At 40.9% G+C, this 23027-nt stretch overlaps 1 protein-coding gene across 3 annotated transcripts in view; it reads right to left on the bottom strand.

Annotated features, from left to right (window-relative positions):
- Window positions 1-5972: 5972 nt before the first annotated feature.
- Window positions 5973-23027, bottom strand: part of TMEM131L (transmembrane 131 like) — a 78270-nt gene continuing 61215 nt past the window's right edge. For 2 of the 3 annotated variants that reach the window (XM_005486352.4, XM_005486350.3), the window contains exons 24-35: window positions 22243-22392; window positions 21089-21702; window positions 18809-18963; window positions 17412-17536; window positions 15713-15870; window positions 14718-14903; window positions 13587-13665; window positions 12466-12551; window positions 11004-11124; window positions 8852-8940; window positions 7887-8029; window positions 5973-6385 (exon numbers count right to left, since the gene is read on the bottom strand). In XM_005486352.4, the coding sequence (XP_005486409.2) occupies window positions 6107-6385; window positions 7887-8029; window positions 8852-8940; window positions 11004-11124; window positions 12466-12551; window positions 13587-13665; window positions 14718-14903; window positions 15713-15870; window positions 17412-17536; window positions 18809-18963; window positions 21089-21702; window positions 22243-22392 (2185 nt within the window). In that variant the 3' untranslated portion in view covers window positions 5973-6106. The remainder of the gene's footprint in view (window positions 6386-7886; window positions 8030-8851; window positions 8941-11003; window positions 11125-12465; window positions 12552-13586; window positions 13666-14717; window positions 14904-15712; window positions 15871-17411; window positions 17537-18808; window positions 18964-21088; window positions 21703-22242; window positions 22393-23027) is intronic. The other variant, XM_026792931.2, reaches the window with a different exon arrangement.

Genomic DNA, 23027 nt, shown 5'->3' with positions numbered 1-23027 from the left:
CATTGCAAATCACCTTTCATCTAACAAGGCTGTGTTCAGTGAATGAAGTGAAATATTTTTCTCACTAAATTAGAACCAGCCATGGTAGCAGGTTCTTGTAAGACACTGTGCACTGCTGCAGCACCCCAGCATTGCATGAGACGGAGGTTATTTCCAATTTCGAAATACCCCTGCATATTATTTCTAATACTGAAATAGCACCTGCTGATGCACAGCCCAGGGAAGGCAGCCCACCCTCCATGTTGTCTCTGAGAGCTGGAGCAGGGTCCAGGCATAGGCTCCCTACACATCTGTGCTAACAAAGACATGTGAAAGCATTAGCTTCCTTCACAAACTGTACATCCAGTCAAAATTAAAACCAAATGGCTTCTAGCAAACAGAGCATTTTTCCAGAGTGGTTGGAGAAGAGGTCTAGCACAGCCTGTCAGCCCATGGGTACAGCAGTCATAACCCAGAGCATGGCAGGGACAGTCATGGGTAAAATCTGTTGCCTTCTCAAAATCCTTGCACAAGAGCTGAATTTACTGAAGAGGATGGGGCCTTTTTGGTCACTCGTGAGGGTGACGTTGTCCTTCCAAGAGACACGAACACTTGCACTCTGTTGCAAGCCAAGCCTGGCTGCTTGCAATTTAGCTGACAGCGACTAATCATGCTAGATGAGAAGCTAATCCACAACTCATCTGGCACTAGTTCGTACACTGGGCAGGTCCTGCATTCCAAGCCAGCATGGTCCCTATGTGTGCATGTTGCTGGCAGCCTCCAAGCAGTAAAATCTGCAGAGAGGTGCAGGGGCCCATGTGGAATCGCCCAGACCTCCATCACCTCGAAACAAGGCTGCTAAAAATTCCAATAGCCCAGGGAGTAACATCCATATACAACCAGGGGAAAAAACCTTCAGAGCAACCCCAGGTGTAGAAGAGGTCTGAGGGATTGTGCTGCTGTTGTTGCTGAAGAACTCAGTAGGAAATGAAGCAGAGCAGAAAAAGTGAGCTGTACAGTGTGTGGCCCACAGTTCCAAAGGAGGTGTTTTAGTCAAGCTGGCACAGACAGATTTTGCAGAGAAACCCACTCAGGAGATGAAGGGAGGAACAGCAAGATTCAGTTTGCAGCAGGTCAGGAGTGCCTGGGTCAACACATTAGTAATGAGCTGCAGAGGTAGGTGCAAGCCCTCAGGACCTCAGTTGCAAGACCACCTTGTAGGGCTGGGACAACAAATCCTCTCCTATGCTCTGTTCTTCCACAGTGCTCACCCACTGTCTTCCACTCCTCCACACCCTCAGTTTGCAAAGGAAGCACTGCTGGGACTTGCCCAGCAAAGCCTCTTCTCGTGCAGGACTGGGCAACTGCCCCAAGCAATACCAGGGACCTCCTTCTCCTACTGGGACACCAACCTCTGCCAGAAGGGCAGGGTGAGTGTTGCACTGCATAGGGACAGAGTAGGGCCAGGCAGCACAGCAGTCTTGGGGAGACAGTGAGCCTTCACTCAAGTGTGTTGCAGAAGAGGATGTGATAAACCCTGTCCTGAGCCTTTTTCTCCATAGAAGCAGTCAGAGAGACTGAACAACAGGACGGGGCAGTCAAAGGCAGAAGCTAAACACACCCATGGTGACAGGGAAGTGCCACTGTGAGCATTTTCCAGTAACTGCTGAAAGCAAAGCAAGTATGTGAAAAGGGCAAAAACAGAAGGAGGTGACTCAGTGACTAAGAAAAATAAACAATGGGTGTTTCACAAGAATGAAAGGGAAGAAAACAAATGATACCACTGTAAATACTAGCCAGGAGCTCACCTGGTAAGATGGCTCTGCAGGATCCCGTGGTGCTGTGAAGGCCATGACTTCCCAGGAGTCACAAAGGCTTCTCCAGAGGCAGAAAGAAGTTGGGTCGTGGAGCTGCAGGCCCTGCCAGCTCTAGTGTAGGTGGTGGAAACTTCCCTTGCTTCCAACCCTTCCAGAAGATTAAGTTAACAGCTCTCCAATGAGCTCAGATGCCTCCCAGCAGTCAGATCTCTCACCTGCCCTCAGAGCCCTCAGGCTCATTCTGTCAGTGCTGGTCATGGCTCCTGCGAGCAGCTGGAACAGCCCTGCATGCCCAGCTCCAGCTGCAGGAGCTGTAGGACGGATCTGCCAATCACCACCGTACCTGTGACAAACTCAGATGAGCAAACAATGACAGTGCTCCCCATGTGGGCCTGCCTCGGGGACAGCCCTGTCCCTGCAGCTCCGAGCCCCACAAGCGGCACTTGCAGCTTGGCCTTGCCCATCTGCTGCTCCCATGGAGCTCAAAGCAGGCTCCCATGCTGGCCTGGGGGCAGCCACGCTGCTGGGCTCTCCAAATGCCTCCCTGCAGGAGCAAGCTCAGCTCTGTGCCAGCCCCACCTGGCAGCATCCCAGCAGAGCACTCCCCTCTCCTGCAGGGAAGCTGCATTGGATGCTCCCCTTCCCTACAGCGCAAGGCTGTGAGGGGCCAGCTGCAGCCCAGCAAGGCTGGGCCAGGAAAACACCCTGCCACAGATTCTGGCTTTGTCCAGGTGCTGCCTCTCAGTACCAAGAGACCCCCAGGAAATGTGCCAGAAATATTCTCTGGTTCCATTATGGAAATACTGGCCCAACCAGGCAGGCTTGGCCAGTATGGCCTGTGAAAATCAAGGACAGTGGTAATGTGGTATCCCTCATTCTCAATACACATATAAGAACCACAAACCTGCTGGGAGCAGAAAGCAGGGGTGGCTGTCACTTCCTCCCAGTTTTCTTGGGAAATTAGTGAATGCCCCGAGATTATGTAGTGCTCACATGGTGTCAGAAGTCAATGCTGAATGCCTGGAACTGCATCCATGGGGATTTCCCCCCATTCCATCATCAGCCCTACTAGTGAACTGTGCAAGCTACTGCTCTTTTATACTGGTATTTTTGGTATTCCCATTCCAATTTTAAGCATTTCTTTGGTCAACTAAGAACAACTTTTGCTGAAGTCTCTTAAAACAGTACCATTTTCAGAGAGATCAGTGAAGCTCCCAGTGCTGCTATAAGCACAAGGCAAGAAGTTAGAAATTACTTTGCTCATGACAATGAGATGTCTTAAGAGCAGCCTCTCCAGTTCACTCTAGCAGAACTATAATCACTTTGGTACCAAGCAATTATTTATTTCATCTTTCCCTGTACTGTAGGAGGAAAGATTTTTAACTGAGCCCAATCCCACTTGCATTCAAGTGGATTGCTAATTAAGCTACAGATGTCTCTTGATGGCAGCAATAATTTCTAGTAACCTTACTGAGATTGTTACATTCCTTAGTTATTGTTATGAAAAGTTATATGAAAAACTATGCCTAATACTACACAGCTCCTGGGGGAATAAATTCTTGATCTGTTCTGGTTTGATTAAAGGGAATGATTCTTTCCTTTCTTAGCAATATTTCTCAAGCTCTTTGTGGCTCATTTACCTTTTGTTGGCACTTTTAACAAGTCTGATGGAATTTTTCACACATCTTCTTTGGAAAAGGTCTTTTTTTCCAAACATTTCTATCCGGCTTTGCTCTCCCTGAATTCTCCAGTGCCTTTGCTTGGTTTATTGCATAATTTTTCCTCTCTTTTCCAGTGATTGACTCTGTTTAGAACATACATTTTACTTACAACAGGGACTCAGTGCCTATCAGAACTCCGCAGGGTTTGAGGTTGTTGTTAGTTTGTTGCAGATACAAGAAATCCATGTCCTTACACTGGAACTTGAGGAAAAGCCTCCCTTCAGTGCACAGAAAATAAGGATATCCTTGAAACACTGAATGGAATTAACAGAATAAACTAAAGCAGCTAAGCACATCTTTTCACATCATCTCTTCTCTCCTGTGCCTTTTTGTCCAAAATCCATGCATGCTATACAACAAGTAATATTATCCAAGGAATAAAGGAGTTCATTCCATTTCAAACCAAAGGATCATTTCTTTTTTAAATCTGTATTTATTGGGTTTATACTCCCACTCTATTCCTCCTGAAGTCTCTTACCATAGGCAAGAGGTGCACAGAAAGCATGTCAGTGGTTATGACTACTTCTCATGGCTTAGTACCATTTTCAGGAGCATCAAAGTTCATAGGAACATGTGAACTTCCCTTCAGAATCACAAGCAATTACGATTAAACTCGAGTCAAACAGATTCCTGCCCAGCACAACACATCATGGAAAGCAGCCATAGACCCAGGTGCTAATTCCTGACCAAGCAATTAAAACACCACAGTTCAGAGAAGCATTCAGCAACGATCCCATTTTTCTGACATTGAAACCAAAGGAAGGCTTTGGAGCACCTTCCACACAAGCAATTAGAGCAGGTAAATGTAGGAGCTTTTGAATTTCCCAACCACTGCCTGACTACCTTCTGAGCTAACCCAAACACTCGTGAAAGCATAGTTGGCAGAGTAACTTTCAACAAAGCTTACTTTGCAGGAACTACTGATTTACTGAAACAAACCTTTTGTGGAAATTCGCTGTTTTGGCTACAATATTTCAAGCCCTGGGATGGCATTTCTGGATGAAACCAGCAAGATAAAGGAGCTGGTCTGATAGCTCAGCAATGAAAGAGAATAGCAGGGCCAGAATTTAGGTCTGAGAGCTCAGATTACTGAGTAGCCTTGCATGCAGGCTGTGAACTATTTTGCAGTGCCTTTTCTGCTCTGTCTTTGAATAAAAACAAATAAAACAGCCTTGATTTCTTACTGTCAAACAGAGCTCTTATCTTTCAGTCACTCTGTGAACAAAAGGCAAGATGAAATCAGGTAGCAAAAAGTAAGGAACTTGCTCAAGCTTGCAGAATCCTCAAAATAGTGTTTAGACCCTGATGGTCTCCAGTGTGACCTCCCATGAGGAAAAGGACTGCCACCTCCAGTACAGCAGGTCACATGTGGCTTCATTCAGCCAGGCCATGAACATGAAGAAGAGATCTCTTCACCTGTTGAGGTACCTGTTCTCCTGCAGCATCACCCTCCCAGGGACATCATTCTTCCTCATGTTCAACCTCCCATGGAGCAATCCATCACCACGGCCACTTGCTGTAATGCCTGTGGCCATCACAACATGAATTTGGTTCTGCCATCTCTATGGCTCTTCTTTAAGCAGTTGTACAAAACCGCTACTGGATCCACTTTCACCTCTCTCTTCAGGCCTGACAAGTGCCCTTGTGCCAAGGACATCTCTGAACCTAAGGGATGCCTCTGCCTCCTTTTGATGTCCAGGCACACTCTGCCATGCAGAGAAAAGGCTCTACAGGAGGGGTAAGCAGAGACATCATGGTGGACTGAGTCCTGGCATGGGTGGCAGCACTTGCTCAGCTGCTCAGTTTTAGTCTCCTAACATAAGCCAGCACAGTATCATTCTGTTTGGGAGAGTGGTGTGAACTCTGCTCTCAAAGAAACATTTCCTTCAGCTCAAGCTTTGGCATTTTAAACAAGTGCAATTAAATGCACTGAAAATGCTACTGCAACATGAAAGCTAAAAATAACAACACAAAATGCCAGGAGTCACTCACAAGAAAAGTTCCTGGAAGAAATGCCCACTCACCCACACTGCACAAGCTTAACATTGTCCAAGTGACAGCTTGCAATTTGAAGCCAGATAAACAAGCCACAATTCAGCCTTTTTCCTATTGCCTGAAGTCTGCACTCACTAACAACTGTATCAGCACTAGAACTGACACCTTTTGGAAACTCTCTGATCTGCATCAACAGGTAGGTCCCCAGCTACTATTTGGTACGGATGCAATTACTTATGAGTGTAAATTTGTACCTACAACTGCTAAACCATTCCTTGTTTATACCACAGAATGTAAACTTCAGAAGAAACATGTGCAGTACAGGTTCATGGACGCTCTTAAGAACTAATACTGTCCTTGATGATGATAAAAAATTTGAATTTCAAATTTGTAGCCTTCACCTGACAAAAACAGCATCCTGAATATGCTGTGCTTTTTAAAATGCACTGAATGCTGAGACTTCAGTAAAAAAAATTTATTTTCAATATAAAAGTGCCAAAATATTCACCAACATTGTAATCTATCCAGCAACCAGCTTACTCTAGTAATCAAAATTGCAAGCATCTTTATTCACATTTTTAAATCAAATTCCTTTCACACGTTTCCACAATAACCCGAGTCCCTCGAAAGTGGGAAATTTGCATTTCGATTGGCTGCTGTAGTCCATATGTCCAAGTTCATGTAGGCACGGAAAGGGTTAAACCTCGGATAGTATTCCTGCTTACACATAACTGCCTGGTTCTCCACGTGGGTTGAATGTTGAGTCGTGGCACTGACGGGGCAGCAGCTCTCATAAACATCACTCTGGGGTGCCCAGATGGAACCAAAAAGTCCAGACATTGGAGACAAGCTTCGGGTGCTTGAGAGGTAGGGCTGCAGAGCAAGATAAAACCAGCATGGGAAACTGCAACACAGACCATTTGCCAAGGAAAATCTGGAAATGCTAAGTACTAAATGGGAGAGAGGAAGCAGGATTTATGCAGAAATTTAAGAAATCCACAAGTAGAAAATTACAGAGGAGTTTACAAAGAAATATGGCTGCCAAAAATATTACAGCAGCATTAATGTATGTGTGTGTGTATGTGTGTGTGTTTAAAAGCCCTCCACTGAATGAAGTCACATGAGTTCCTCCCTGCACAGCACAGATATTACTCTAAGAACAATATAGTACTCAGTTCTGGTCAGACTGTTGAGGGAAATAGAGGAGAAATGGAAGACACACAAAGATCACCATGCATACTTTGAGAGTTAAAATGAAAGGAGAAGGATGCCTAGAAATGACAAGAAATGGGCTGAAGTATGCGTCAGTCCAGAAAGACTGTGCATGCTGGAAGCAGAAAGGGATATTCAGTGTGAAAAATGAGACTGTAATTGGGAGCTAGGGAATTTAGTTAGAAAATTTTGAAAGCTTATAAAGAACCTCCTGGAGGGCAAGATGTATTAGTCTGCAAGGAAGTCTCTCAGTGAAGGTCATGGAAGTCTTGGGACTTTTAAAACTGAATGAAACATTGAAATGTATTGTGGAGAAAAGCTCGCCAGGGAAATAAACTGAATTATCTAATGCATTTTCCAATCTCTACCTTCTGTGTTTCCTGGCATTCCTGAATAAAATATGAAATAAAATATATGTTTATTTTAGGAAAAATTCTTCTACCAGTTTTGCCACTTTTTAACATAGACGAATTTTCATTTTTACAGTTGAAAATATTTCTTGCTTTATTTAGTTAGTTTCATTCAAAATAAACCTATAGTAAATTTTAAAAAAAAATCCAAAATACAGTATTTTGAAAAATGAGCAGAAGAGAAGATAGTTACAATTAAAGACCACCTTGAACTGAAGTTACTACACTGCACTGTGGGATGACAAACATGGCTAGTCTGGAGTATAACAGGTTAAAGTCAGGATTCTGAAATCTGCATAAATCCACCTTAAATCGCTTGAATTTCCTACCAAAAAAAAACCCCTGTTAAAGTACCTGAGAGCAGCTGTCCAATCAGCTCTTCAATTTTCAAATCTCTCTGGGTTTTTCTGTCTGCACTTTTTGGGTTTTAGCCTCAGGTGGACACATTGATTTTCACAGAAAAATGTCTCAGTAGACTACATAAGCCCAAAATATTTTTCCATGTGTAAGCTGATTTTAGTCAATTTTCAGGCAAAAGGATCATCTCAAAATTTTGCAGACAAGGTCAATAACATCCTTGACAAACAGCTGGGAAAAACCTGGGCTACCAATGCTAGCATTAAACACAAACATCAGAATACTTAGAAGATTCATGAAGAACATGTAAGCAACAGGTAGGAAAAAGACAGGAATACACGAGAAAGGCTGGGAAGGAGCATGCAACGGCAGTGCCTCACAGTGACAATACTCACTGTGGAGTTGACATAACTGGCAGGCTCCCAGGCAGGTGGCATGTTGGGAGGAGCATTCCAGGTGGAGGGACAGTTCTGGTCAATGAAGGCTGTGTTCTGCATTGCTGCAGTACCTGGGAAGCCACTGGGGTAGTTCATGTTCTCTGCAATTTATAAAATCAAGAAGACAAAGTAAGACTTATGCAATATAAAACACTACTAACATTTCTGTGGAGGAATGCTGAATCTTCTTGAGAGTGAGCCAGGCTGGGACTGACCTAATCCTTCAGTGACTCCATGCAGCGTCAGGGTAGCACAGCAGCGAAGTGTATCAATTTCTGTCAACAGGACTACCACTCTGTATTAGAGACCCACTAACAAATTGTTATCAGGAGGACAGGATAAAGACTTGGCAGTCCCTCTATTGGAGAGCAGAGTCTTTATTAGACAGAATGTGCATGGCAGAACCTCCCCAGGCCTCACCGCCAACATGTCTCAGCTCTAAGCACTCAAGGGATCAGAGTGCTGCCTGGGATTCTGCAGTCTGACCTTTCATTAGTACTTAGGTAGGTAATGCTAAAGAACTCTAGACTGCTGCCAGTGTGCTTCCCAAGCCAAGAAACTCTAGCCTGGAAAGATAATTGGTCACAAGAGGCCTTGTATTTCACACACTGGAAGGCTGAAGCCTGCCAGAGGGGAAACAAAGAAGATTGTACAAAAAGATATGTGTAATACTGTAAGCACAAGCATTTCTCTCAATTCCCTCTGGAAGTCCTGCATACTGCCTTTTCAGGCTCTATACAAAGGCCAATATTCTCATCCACCACATGCAGTCATTGTTTATTACTACAGAACACTCTGCTGGAAAACGTAAAGTTGAAAGCAATGAACATCCGTGTATAGAACAGCTCAACCTTTTGTTCTATAAAAGGTGAGAGGAAAACAACCATGCTCTGTTGTAATTAATAAGCTTTATTTCATCCTACCTTCTGGGAAAGCACCATATTCATTCATCTCTAGTGGACAATACATGTTGGAAAACTGGCTGTCACAAGCTGCATTCCAGTCAATGAAGCTGTCTCAAGAAAAACAAAAAAAAATCTGCAGTCAGAAACAATTTGCAAAACTTCTGAAAATTACTTAGAAATACTTATTTATTGTAAAGCTCTTGGATGCAAAATGCCTGTAACTGATCATGAGGCTTTTCACATTCCACTTGTCAATTTTGCCAGTATCTACTCTGTGCCACTACACAATCACAGCAATCTCTCTCACAGAGTTCTTTTTCCTCTGGAAAAATGAACAACTTGTAATGCCGGTACCAGAATCCTGCAATGCTTAGCTGGGTTCAACTTTCTTCCCTGTTAAAAGAAAATAACTGTACTTCTTCCCTACAATCAAGTATTATGTGATTTGAGGTGGCAGAAGACGACGTAATACATTTGAATGCTTGAGAATAACAATTAAAATGGAGATTTCTATTTTCCCAACCAAATGTGCTAAAGTCCTGTTAAACAGTGCATTTTCTAAGATACACATAGATTTCTAGGGGTTATACTTCTTTAATTAAAATAATTTCAAGAAGATTTTTTCAAAAGTAATTCCTAAAGACATGCCAGTAATAAAATAGGCCCTGCTACACAGCAAGTCTGAAGTAGTCCAACTCTGGATCCAGTCTGCAAAAGGATTTCATAAGAAGCTGCTCTACTTCAATTTTACTATTCAGCCAAGCAGCTATCTGAAGTTATCACTACTAAATATCAATACACAATTGCACAGGTGTGCATGTATTTTTTGCTTATGAAGTCCAAATTGAGATAGGTGTATGAAAGCAGTCACAGAATGGGCAAGGCTGGAAGGGACCACAGTGGGTCATACGGTCCAGCCTCCCTGCTCAAGCAGGGCCATCTCAGAGCACATGGCACAGGATTGTGTCCAGAGGGTTGAATGTGAGAGATTCCACAATCTCTCTGGACCATCCACTCTGGTGTGTGGTCACTGCACAGTGAAGAAGTTCTTCCTCATGTTCAGTTGGAACTTCCTGTCCATCAGGTTGTGCCCACTGCCTCCTGTCCTGTTGCTTGGCACCAGGGAGCAGAGCCTGGCTCCATCCTCCTGGCACCCTCCCTGCAGACACTGACAGACATTGATGAGGTCCCCTCTCAGCCTTCTCAATGATGTACAGGCCCAGCTCCCTCAGCCTTTCCTTGTAAGAGAGATGCTCCAGACCCTTAAACAACTTAGTAGCTCTTTTCTGGACGTGCTCCAGGAGCTCCTGATCTCTGTTGCACTGACTGTGGAGTCCGGAACTGGACACCACTCCAGATGTGGCCTCACCAGGGCTGACAGGGGCCAGGATCACCTCCCTTGCCCTGCTGGTAATGCCCTTCCTGATGCACCCCACGGTACCACTGACCCTCCTGGCCACGAGGACGCTGCTTGCTCAGGGACAGCTTGTTGTGCACCAGGACCCCCAGATACTTCTGTCATTTTGGATGACAGGATACAACTTGAAGAACTGGCCATATTTCACTGCTATGTGGTGGCAGAGTATTTCTGCTCTCTAGTTTGTGGCATATCTTTCATTACTAAAATTTGCTGTGTGAGCAGTGTAAAATATAAGAGCTAATCAAGTTCATTATTACAGGAAGATCAATCCAAATATAGACAGAGCCTGAAACATACCAACTTGTATTCCTAAACCACTTTCATAGTGGAATATTTGTCTTTATAACAATGTCTGTTCCTGCCACTTAACACAAGTACACACTGCATAACACACCATGTGGCATACGCAAGCTATGCATTTAGCAAGAGTGCAACAGATTTCAAAGTCAGGCCCTCTGCCTGCAAAATGAGTGAAAGCATTTAACAGCTTTCCAAAAGTATTTAATTAAACTTGAAAAAACTTCTAGAATATCTATACATGAACAGGGACAGCAGTGAATTTGTATTAGTAAAATTAATCACAATGTACTCATGGAAGAGCATTAACAACTAGAACTAAAACTGAAGTGGCAGAACAACTTTTATTTTAACTATCTGCCTTTACAAAAATGATGAGCAAAGTACAGTCCTCTGCATTACAGAAGCCTGAACAAAGCATTATCTGTACTTTTTACACAAAACATAACTTGCCTGTTGTGGACAGAGGGGGTTTCTTGGATCATGCATGGTATATTATTCTCAAGGTTGTAGTTCAAACTGTTTGTCATGCAGACTGGCTGGGCAGGCCACAAGTCTCCTGTTGGGTAAAGACCTAAAAAAGGAAAGGGGAATGAAATACAGAGTAACAGGAAGGAGACTCCAAAGATTCTATCACATAGACACTTTACTCTCAGATCCCTAAAAAGGACTGTCTACTAGAGAAAAAAAATCCAGAGATACTAAGCAATATTTTTGTGATGAAGGCCCGTCTTTAAACACATCTCAACATTTCTGTTTGTTAAAAAAGATGTATGTAAGACCTGAACTGAGAAACCAGAATTCAACAAAACAGGGGAAGAAGTTCCTACTGAGGGTCCTTAAGTGTTCAGCTGCCAGTGCCTAGATGGCACACTTCCACAGAGCAGGAGAAACAGCAGGGATGCAATCCCCACTGGCCTCCTTGCGCCCACCCCTTAGTCACTAGTCACTAATCACCTCTGAAGTCCAACTACACAAATGCAGCAGGAACGGGGTCAGGTTTCTAACAGACTGGAGCCATTCCTGAACAGACAATTTGTGAATTCATTAAATGTTGTATTTAGCCTCTAGCACAGATATTCATTGCGCTGCTCTTCATGGACTGCGTGCCCTGACTGCCCACAGATATTTGGTTCCTATCAACTCTGAGAACTGGCAGCTGGAGAAAAGAAAAAATCAAATTAGCAATTTCCATGAGACAATGCTTGCAAAGTTGTCTCTGTTTCATTATTTCACATGACACATATCAATATTGCTACCATGGAAGAAGGTTAATCAGCATTTGTATCCTATCAGACAGGTCAAACCTACAGCAGAAGGGCAGGGAGTGCTGCTGCCCAAAGAACCACATGTCCTGACCAGCTTTCAAACTCCACCTCACCATGTAGCATGATGCTTTTATGAATCCCACTCAAAAAGCTAATATTACTTCCCTCTGAGATACAAACAATGAAAACTCAAGAATTTTAACAGTGCCACACAACCTCACTCATTATTGCTGTCAAAGAGAGCAAGTCCCAACTGTGGATATTTAGAGAGAAAAATGGTCATGTTTGATTTGGTGCCAAGCTTCACTTTAACACAGCAAGCAGTGCTCTTGATCTCCCAGCTGCATTGCTTCTGGACATTAATCTGTGCACAGCAAGAAGATGAAAAAAAGAAAGAAGACCTAGAACATGAGTTGAAAGCTAAATGCTGTCTTGACGCAGAGAAGATGCAACAAAAAATATCAAGGTTATAAGCAAAAATTGTCAAGGTTTTAAGCCTTCATTTGCTAACTTTGCACCCAACTTGCTTAGAAGCAAGTAAGTTCTAGTAACAATGTGTCTATCAGGTTGGTGCATGTGTAATTAGCAACATCACTAAAACTGCTTGGCAAAGTGTGAAAAAAACAGCTCCAGTTGTTAATACTGACCTTTGTTTTTGTCAGGATCTGCAGCTATGTCAGTGAAATTGGGACATAAGGTCTCAGGATATGGGGGGATGCTGTTCATGTCTCTGCTGAATGAAAAGAAAATTTCATTTCTTAAGTCTCATAATCCAAACTATTTCAAAGGAAATATACAGAGATGTAGAAAACATTCTAATGACCATCACAACTGCTATTGTGCTATTGCTTTTCCACTGGCCTGATTCTTCCTATTTCAGAATTACAACTGTGCAATTTTTAAAAGTTTTTTTCCAATTAAAAGCCAGCTACTTATCACACATGCAAAATGAATGAAATTAATACACCTTAATTACCCCATTTTTATTATCCAGTTATCAACCTATTGCAAATTAATTCAACAGTTGTTCTCTAAAACTGGAAAACAAGCTGCAGTTCATGAACATCAGTAGGACCTCTTATAATTTTTGAACAACTTTCAGGTAAGTTTACTTTTATGTCCATGAAGACACACAGAGAACATGAGTGTGAATTTGGTATTTATCAAAGCCAACCCATCAAAAGAACTAGTCAAAACGAATAAAAGAAAACATTTTCAAGCACCAGAATCCCAAAGGACAAGGATTGGAATATTTCTCCTTGTGAAAACAGAGAGTGGTCAATGAGAAGTGAAATGAGGATTCACAGCAATAAAACTTGTAGATGCTATCTCTACTGCAGTAAAGAGGGAGAAAAGAATGTGGGGGAGAGAGGAATCAATTATCATGCTGTATATCCCATGAGAACATTATTCCCATTAAAAAAATAGCATCAACTTGAAAGTCTTATTCCCACCTTTTTTAAAAAAATACAGCTAAGCAGTAATGGAAATATAAGTTGCTAGGATCTGGAAGAAGTCAAAGTGGAAAACCAATTTCCATTTTTTTCCATTTGGAAGCTTTTATTGTACTTATGCAGCATAATCAATTTTGCTTATATCTTCTCAGGTACTGAAGATTATTCTTCTTCCAACTAGTAAGGACAATCAGATGATCATAAAAAATTACAAGATAACAGGTGCCAACAGGTATTATTTACCAAACTGAGACAAGACTTCCAGTTGGTGTTGTTTCTTTAATGCCTTACAGGTGTAGATTCAATTTTTTTACCTGGTATTGCAGATGTTATGAGACAGATTTAGAGTGATAGGAGTTTCAGATGGAAAATCATTTTGTGAAATATTCTCTCCTAAAGAAAAGAATGACTGTGAAAATCAAAGATCCTTAAAAAAGAAGTATGCACAGAATATACATCCACGCAAACAGGATTATCAATGGTGTTAATCAAGTTTTCTCTCATACTGGATTATCACTAACTGCATCAATTTCAAGGCATGCTACCTAGGTCCATAGTCTTAACATGTATTTTATGATTTAGAAGTGATTACCACAGTCTTGAAGGAGAGGTTCCTTGTTACTATCAAATATGGTCTGAATTTAGAATTACTTATTTTCTTTTTTCTTAGGAGGCATTATAATTTGAACAAACAGGAGAGTCATATACACATGATTTGTTATCTATTAAATCACAGGTTCAGACAGATCACACACTATCATTAAGAAGTGTAAAGTTTTATACATACACAAATAGACATGAAGTTTCTGGATATTTTTAAATAATTCAAACCATCTTTTTGCAAGTACCCAAAGCTGGGTTTGCTGGTGTCACTTTAGTACTTTAAAATTTACTTCTAGTGCCACATCACTCTGGATAATTATGGCAATGACTTTCAACTACTTTAGTGATATTCAGGTATTCAAGAATTGCAGTAAAGAAGCACAGCTCCCATTTTTCATACTAGTCAAGTGGCTCAGGTGTTCTGGCTATTTACACCTCAAATACACCTATCCAATCCCAGCTCCTCAAATCTGAACTGCTTTCACACATTTCTCATTTGTGCATTACTTAAATAGTTTTAATGTTAAAAATCCCCAAATAATGTGATGAATCAAAGGCAGAAATTGCTTTGGCTATTCTGAGTGCCTCTTAGTTCTCCCATCCTTCCATGACAACTAACTGTGCATATTGCTTATTGAGGAGCCTGACAGTGATCTTCATCTCCATGAAATGTGTGTACTTCTTGTCAGGTACAACAAAGTTCTTTACATCCCTCCTTGTGTGTCTAAGGGGTGCTCTACAAAAGACGAGTTCATGTGCCCCATGCTGTGGTAGGCCTTTCCAATCAGCAGGAAGGCTAAAACTGTGCTCTACTGTGAAGAGGAGCTGTTTGCAAAACTTACTGGATGGAAGAAAATGCCTGGTAGTAATCATTGGCTTTTTATCTCCATCTGAACTGCTGGTACTGCTCCAGCTACCCCAGCTCCCTCGACTTGCACGAACGCTTCCTGACGAACTTCCACAATCTGAGCTTGAATCAGAACAAAACTTCTCCAAACACTTCTTTTTGGACCGCTGATAAAAGTTTTCTAAAAAGTTGGGAAAAACAAAACAAAAAAACAATCAAAAAAACAACACAACATTTAAGAAAGTCTTGTCAGGGAAAAGTAATCTGAATCACAAATTTACATGGATTCTCTGAATTTACTGATGAGAGAAGAAATATTTGCTGGTAGCTTCGGTAACTAGACCAGCCCCTAACATAAGGAGTTTCTGATGTACATGATATCCCAGTAACATGAATGCAGTGATGATACAGTGCTGCTACAGGCCATAGGTTCAAAGAGGAAGTGCATACTGTCCTTTGAAATAAATACATTATACTTCAGACATGAAACATATCCTGGCTGTAGGAACATGCATATGATAAAATGGTGCAAGTAATGAATTCATAAGTGATAGATTCTCTTATTATCTTAGAGATGCAAAGGACAATCCTATAGAAATTGATAACTTTCTTCAGATCTCCTCTTCCCTAAAGCCAGGGAAAACAGATGATTAAAATCCTGATGGAAAGGCAGGAAGCAGGTATCCAAGCTTTATTTGAACACAAAACCACACTACCAGTCTGTCTTTCCTTCACCAAGAGCTGATGGATCATTGCTTCAGACTGATTCACTTTCTGGTCTGCACCATGAACCAACCCCATGGAGAAGCACGCAGAGCCCTTCAGAAGTGAGCAGCTATTATTTCGGGCACTGTGTCATACCAGTCCTGTCATCTTCACATCAGAGTTAAAAGGGAGAAAAGCACAGGTCTCTCAAGTAAGGAATGCTCTACTGCCACAAAATTCACATTGTGTTTCTTTCCCCATTTTAAGATAATTAAGACTGCATACCTGTTTCTCCCTGTATGGACAAGTTCCCAGCTTTTTGGTCTGCTTTACAATTTTCCCCGTTGTTCTGAGGACACCAGGCTCTTATTCCAATATTCGCTCTCAGATCCGGCCTTTCAAATTCACTGCACATATGCTTCAATTCACTCTGCTCAGGGACCCTAATAGAACCACACCCCAAAAAAAACCCATGTTTGCATTTCACATTTCATCTGCAGTTTTCCTTTCCAGGCATTAAACACTTCAACTCACACAGCTATCAAGGCAAAGTGCAGGGGAAGCAGTAGGTTTGGGACTCTTATTCCCCAACTTTACAGAAACCTAAAAAATCTTTCACAAAATGCAATATCCTACCACACAGACTACTACTGCTCAGGGGGAGAGGCAAAATGACATGTGCATATTTAATTCCATTCTCTAATGCACCTGGCAGAAGGCAATCAGATGTTGCAGTGATAAGCACACTTTAGCAGTGTACAAAGATCTAGATGCAAAGAAAAATGTGCCCTGTGCTCATTTCACTGGCACAACTATAACTAGAGTAAAATCCCAATCTGGAGCAATCTTATCTTTTTGCTAGTAAAGGTGGAATGAAATGTCTACATCCAATACCATAATCAGAGAGTACTGAGGGAAAATGATTAAAAGTCAGCTGTCAAATTTCTGCAGAAATGGAACAGTTCCATCTTAACTCAGAAAGCAGCAACTGCTGAATTGGTTCAGGGAACAGACACTAAACTTCAGTATTTCACTGCTTATTTTTTATCCTTCCTATCTACAAAGGTGTGCATCCAGCAAAGATTTACACATGCACCGACTTCCCACAAAATGAACAGAAATGTGTGTATAACAGCCCTTTCAGATTTACAATCTCCTTTTAGAGTCCACTGACCTCAATAGAAGCACTCGCAATAAAAATTAAGTCTGTGAAGGCTTTGTAGCATTGTGACTTTAATTCAAAGGGCTGGGGGAGGGGAAGGCATAGGATTTTCTCCTCAGTAGTGTTTCTATTCTAAAAGGAGTTTGTAACCAGTATTTTTTAATAATCCATACAAGTTAAATTTAAAATATATTAAAAAAATAATTAAAAGTAATTTACAACTGACTTTAAAATGCATTAACACAAATCTCAGGGGAAAAAAAACCCTAACTTTCCACAGTGCTCACTCAATATTCTTTACAATCTAGTGCTGATCTAGTTTAAATCATAATAGCAAAAATGAAAGCCACACTCTCATTTCTACACATTTCTCTCCCAAAATTGGTAGAGGACAACATCCCCCCAGTTACTCAATATAGCAGATGATTCTCCTGAAGGTGGAATAATTTCAACAATTTTATTTTCCTTTTTTCAGTGAAGAGAACACATGACTAGAACTTCTCCAGACACTACACAAGGGGAAGGAAGCTAACCATCCAAACTTCAGAGACAGCACATTCCAGACTCTAACAGAGAGCTACCACTGCTATGCAGAATGGGCTGCATCTATCTACATGCAGATTTACACATGGAATATTTTAAAATTTTTTGTTTTGCTGGTGATATTTAGTAGTGCACATTCCTAAAAGTAAATGCTCAGGACAGGATTAATGTGTGTTTACTTAAATAGATAAACTGATCCTGCCTAATGTATTATGCAAAATCTGCAGAAACATTACAGCAACTCTGGGTTTCTTCATGATTTGGTGAGGCAATACATACCTTGTGGATATATTTACATTCTTCTTCTTATTTTTCCTAGATGTTCTATTTCTATTCCAATTCATATTTGGTATATTTCCTTCCATTTTATCCTGAGGCTTCTTCTTTCTATATGCATCTTCTTGCTAAAGGCAAAAATACAAGCTGAGACATTGTAAAATGAACTTAACTTAGTCAATGAACTCCACTGGATTTTTCTAGCTAAGTTTCTCTGGACAGAATGGCCTGACCCAAATGCATAGTTACTTCATGATTTAGTAGCTTTCCACAGCACATCCTCTTTCCAGCACCATCACTTTAACCAGCCTTTCCAAGACTCTGTTCATCAAGACAGCAAGAGATGATGAGATAGGAATTTCTGAATTCCCAAACTTAGCATTTTCTCTTTCACAGCATCTAGCTCTGACTTTCAGGGAAATAAAAAAATGGAGGGAGAAAAAGTAAAGCAGTCAATAAAATTCCCAATGTGCTAAAAACAAAAAACATCTGCCAGATTTATGATCAGCTGGTGTGCAAGTTCAGCAGCAATAAATCCTCCCTTTCCTCAGCAACTGGGGGCAGTGGGGGAAGGCATTCATTTGAATTACAGCTGAGGAAATTATGGAGTAAGTTACCAGCAAATACTAGTCATTTCAAGAAATGCAAGAAACAAACTGAGCACCATCAGCCACATGGGCAAAGAAGTTTGTAACAACAATTCCCAAAGCAAGACAAGACCATGTCTTTTCTCACATATTCTCCAAGCAATATAAGCAATTCTTCCTTACACCTTTTTGCCATGGGATTTATATCCAGTACACAGAATATAAACATAATCCAGATTCTCAGGTTCACTAATTGCCTGATAAAGTTCTTTTAGTGTTTTATGCTGCCTGCAACAAAGGTACAGTCTTGATGTGTTATCATACTCAGAAACTAGGGGTGAAGAACGATTCTTCTCAGCAACTGCATAATCTGCTAAAGGGCTTCTGCCTGCTGTACTCCCAAATGCAAGTTTCTGATGCAAAGCCCTGGGTTTGGAGATCAGGTCTGCAAGTGAAGGCCAACATGCCCACTTCCCCTGCAGAGAATGTTCCCACATCATTACTGTGGCTGACAGCTGGCATTAGATTCCAGTATGCTTGTGCCTGCTCTAACAGTAACAATCTCTGGCTGTGATATGGCTGTTTTGATTTTTACCCAAGCTGTTCACCATTCCACAAAGCAGCATGAATACACAATGGATGTGGGACAGCACATTGCACTCTTCCTCATTCATCTGATTTACAGCATTTCAGGTCTGTGACTCTACAAAATAGTCCCTACATACACATACATATCTATAGGTATATATATATGTACATAAACTATAAAAAGATAATTTCAAATTTGAAAAGGAGAAAGATCACAATACCAACCTCAGAAGAAGTAATCTCCTCTTTTGCACAGCATGGAGTCTCTTCCTTGGATCCCTTACTAATCTTTTTCTCTGTGGAAGGCTTTAGGTTGATCTGCTTTTTTGAAGTCTCGCAGTTTTCTGTTTCATTCCTGAGAGGCACTTGCTGGCTATTCCCTACAATTAAACAATAACAACTGTTTGCATGGGAAGAGAAGGGAAGAAAGGTATGTGGTCATAACCACATACCTTTCTTTAAAAACAGCCTTGTATTGCTTTCCAAAACACAGGAGACTAATGTCTAGGCTGATGATACTGGAAAATTTTAAAACCAAAAGCTAATACAATGTAAAAATTGTATTAGCAGCTGCAAAAAGTAGCTTTGTGCTGGTTCATGGTCATGAGCACACCACTCCCAGTGCACACAAAGATTACACAATCTCATCTCATCTCTGCTCATCTCATCTGAATTTGAGCTACTTGGTAGAATTTGAAGCTAGAGAACACTGGGTTAAAAAACAAAGAGGAAAAAAACCCTGCAAGCTGACTAGGGAGAAAGGACAGCCTTTACTTGGTGCTTGACACCTCAGAAGTGTCCTCTGCATTCACTGTGAAGACAAAGGGAAGTCATCCTTTCTTTAGCATGGGTTCCACACTAAAAGTTCTTTTACTTGAGAGGCTTATGAGGAAGAAGAATTATTTTGATCTAAGAGTCCAAAAGATGAAAGATTCAAGAGGAAGCCTGCCTCAACAACTAGCTCAGCTGAGTCACACTGCTCTGCCTGGGACAGGACAGGACAGAATTCACTTTGCCTCTGATTGGTTACAGGTATCTCAGAGACCTGCCCTACATCCACAGTGGTCTGCTACCAAGGCTTTCAGCTGCTCTGTGTAAGAAATGTCATCATTTACTGAACTGAAGTGGCCTTCTCAACAGGGAAAAGCACACCCAAATGTTTTTACAGTTTCCTGCCAACCAACCACAACACCCCAGCTCTGAGTCAGATACCAGCTACCCTCTGGAGCACATGAGAATGAAACACCAGGCGAGGGAGAGTGCCAGAGCTCTAAAGAATGCTCTGCTGCTCTCCAGCATACAAACATGTGAGTACCTGAGGTCCTGAACTCCCTGCTTGCACAAAACCAGTTCTGTAATGATAATCAAAGTACAAACACTGCAACATGGTACTTTTTAGACTTAACACATCCTACTAAATGTCTTGAAACACAGAAATATCACATGCCTGATAGTGCAGAAAGCCACAACTGCTAATAGACAACAAGAGAGATTACCTTTAGTGCTTTACTACTGAATATAATGAATTATCTCCTAATTCAAAGCAAAGAATAAGCAACAATGCATTTTAGGAGCATATGACGAATACCTCAAAATACTCATATTCAAAATATATCTCAAAATACCTTGTAAGAATGAGTGAAAATATCTTGCCTTCACCTGAGCTTGCACGCTTGTATCTGTTATAGCTCACAGGTAACAACACAAGAAGCAACAAGCCCATGGTAGCAACTAAATAAGACAGCAGGGCCTGAAATCCCTCTCTGATGGCTCACTCCCTAAATAAACTGCCACAGTTACAGCAAATGCCAGTTTTCACCATTCAATTACTTTGCCAAGTGCCTCAGTAAAGCCAAGCTTCCAGAGGATACATTCTCCTGTCCTGCTTTTGATTTCTCCCAGGTGTACTTCTGCTGTTCTTAAAATTTTGAATTGTGAAGCTAAGAGGTAAGACTTCCCAGGCAACCTAGCCTCACAATTTCAAAAAAAGAAAAACAAGATAAAAAAAATACAGCTATGCAATTACTGTGGAAAACACTGATTTGCAGATTCTTACACAATAAAAGTTCACACTACCCTGATAAGGTTTTCCTTATTTTGGGTGGTTTTATCGGAGGAGTTCTGAATATCTGCTTCTGACTGTGCTTGCTTGGTGATTCAACCACCATATTTTCAGTGGACCTGAAAATAGCAAACTGGGATCCTTCCGAATATCTGACAAGGGCAATTTGTGTCTTATAAGCAGATCTATGACATCAATTATTTTAGCAGTTTAAATGCTACAGCAACAAGCTTGAAATTTGTAAACCAAGCAAATTTATGATTTATAAAACAACTTTAAATGTAAGCTGCTTCCTTGGGAATGTAAACAGACAAATCACAGTGAACACATAAGAAACACCACAATTTCCTTGTCCTACGCAAAAGACAAAATCCTGATCACAGTGAACTCATCAGAAGATTTCACTTAGTAATTTAGACTGATAGAATTTGAGAAAAAATTACCGCTAGTTTTCCTTATTTCTTGCAGTTCTGGCTGTTGTTGAGGTGAATTTCTGGGCAAGTGACTTTCAGGTAGCTTCTTGGACATCTTCACAGAACAGAATTCCTGTTCTTTGTGCTCAGCTAGATTTTCTGAAGTTTTAAGGTTAGTTTCCTTAGGAAACATACATGTTTGAAGATCTTCCTTCAGATCACACTCTGAAGAAGTATTTTTAACGAGAACTGTATTTTTCAGTGCACTTTCTTCTTTACCCAGAAAGTCTTCTGGAAGAGTTAAATTCTTGTTGACGTTTATGCCATTTGCATATTTCAGAGTTACCCAGTTCTCACGGACAACATCAGTGCAAATGTCCTCTTTTGGTGCTGAGGTTTGGTTCTCTGCAATCTGATTCTGTTTCTCATCAGTAGCTGCAATGGCACTGCCAGCTGATGTGTTTGGTTTCTGCTTACTGTAGTAAACTGAACATTTGTGTTTCTTCTGAGAGTGGCTGTAGGTCGCAGGACTTCTCTTTGCCGCACTCTGACTTCGGCTGGAAGAAGTGCCTACAGACAGGAAGCCCTTCCCTTTACCTTTATCTGAGGAACTATAGGAATCCATAAATGTCTTGCAGCTTCCCCTTGAGGGAAAAAAAAAAAAAGGGATTTGTTTTTCTTTACAAAGCCATCATGAATTGTTTTATGAGATATTGTTGTAAGAAAAGAAAGGGGGGCATATTCACAAGCCATGAAATTGCTTTAGGTCTTTAATTTACCATACCAGCTAAGCACATTCTGATTTCAGTGAGAATTGAGCAACACTCTAAGTATTTGCTCAGACTTCCAACACACTTACATGCTTCAATGAGTAAATGCCTGACTGACGACTCAAGAGGGTCAGATTGAGAACCATCAATGCATTTTCCATTCTCTCCATGGCTGTCACACCTGGTGTATCCTTTACTTTCATCACACAATTTTTACCTTATGTATTACTCGCAATATTCAAGATTAATAAACCCCTGAGTTCCTCCATTCCTCCTAGTTTGAGGTGGAAGTTCTCTAAAAAAGGCCGCTTGGAACACTTTAAACCAGCACACAGCAATATCAGTGAGGGTCAGACAGAAAGCACCACTCCACAATAAACACAGTAGAAAAGAAGAAAAAAAAAGTATTTTTACTTGTAGGAATCAGAGCTGATTATGTCAACAGAGTTGCTGTTCTGCTGTGGTGAAGCACTAGGATTTGGCCTCTGTCTTGATTTCATGAACTCTGCTAGAATATACTGGGCTTGCTGGAAGGCTATCAGAATCACTCCAAGCAGGGACAAACTGCCAAAGAAAACAATAGATACTGGTATCTACAACTTTCAGGAATATTCAGTGAAAAGGTTAAAAAGCTTCTAACAAGATACACTTCTCAAGTATTTTTTCGGTAAATTCTACATAAAAAGACATACAAACTCAAAACACAGCCTTAAAAATGATAGTTGTAATAGTATTTTCTTTTCCTTTTTTTCCTTATAGGCCTTACTAGTCATTAGCTCGATAAAATAACTCACTCATGAACTTAAAAAAAAAAAAATAGAACAAAGAAAAAGCTCATTCTAAAAGAGATAGTCCTTGAAAGTAATTCAGAAGTAACTGTGTTGTAGTCTTACATCATATCATATTATGATGCATGACATCATATCATAATATGACCTATCAGCCCACTGTTCATTTATGATAGACATCATCATTATTTAGGTATTTATTAAATACTGTTTCTTTCTTTTCCTAGAGAAAATGCTGGCATAAAATGAGCTATAAATGCCATCATACTTCTGAACTAAAAATTTAGATGTAAAATATCCTCTCTCTCCACGGTGTACTAATTGCATCAAACATATATGGATCAAAACAAAAATCTTTCTAATTCATCAAACCACCATCTCAATCATGTAGTGTAAATTTTGTTAGCAGGA

The sequence above is a fragment of the Zonotrichia albicollis genome, chromosome 5 (assembly GCF_047830755.1).
Source record: "Zonotrichia albicollis isolate bZonAlb1 chromosome 5, bZonAlb1.hap1, whole genome shotgun sequence".
NCBI classification, from domain to species: domain Eukaryota; kingdom Metazoa; phylum Chordata; class Aves; order Passeriformes; family Passerellidae; genus Zonotrichia; species Zonotrichia albicollis.
Note: the sequence above shows the minus strand (reverse complement) of the source record. Positions and strands in the feature narration are given on the sequence as shown.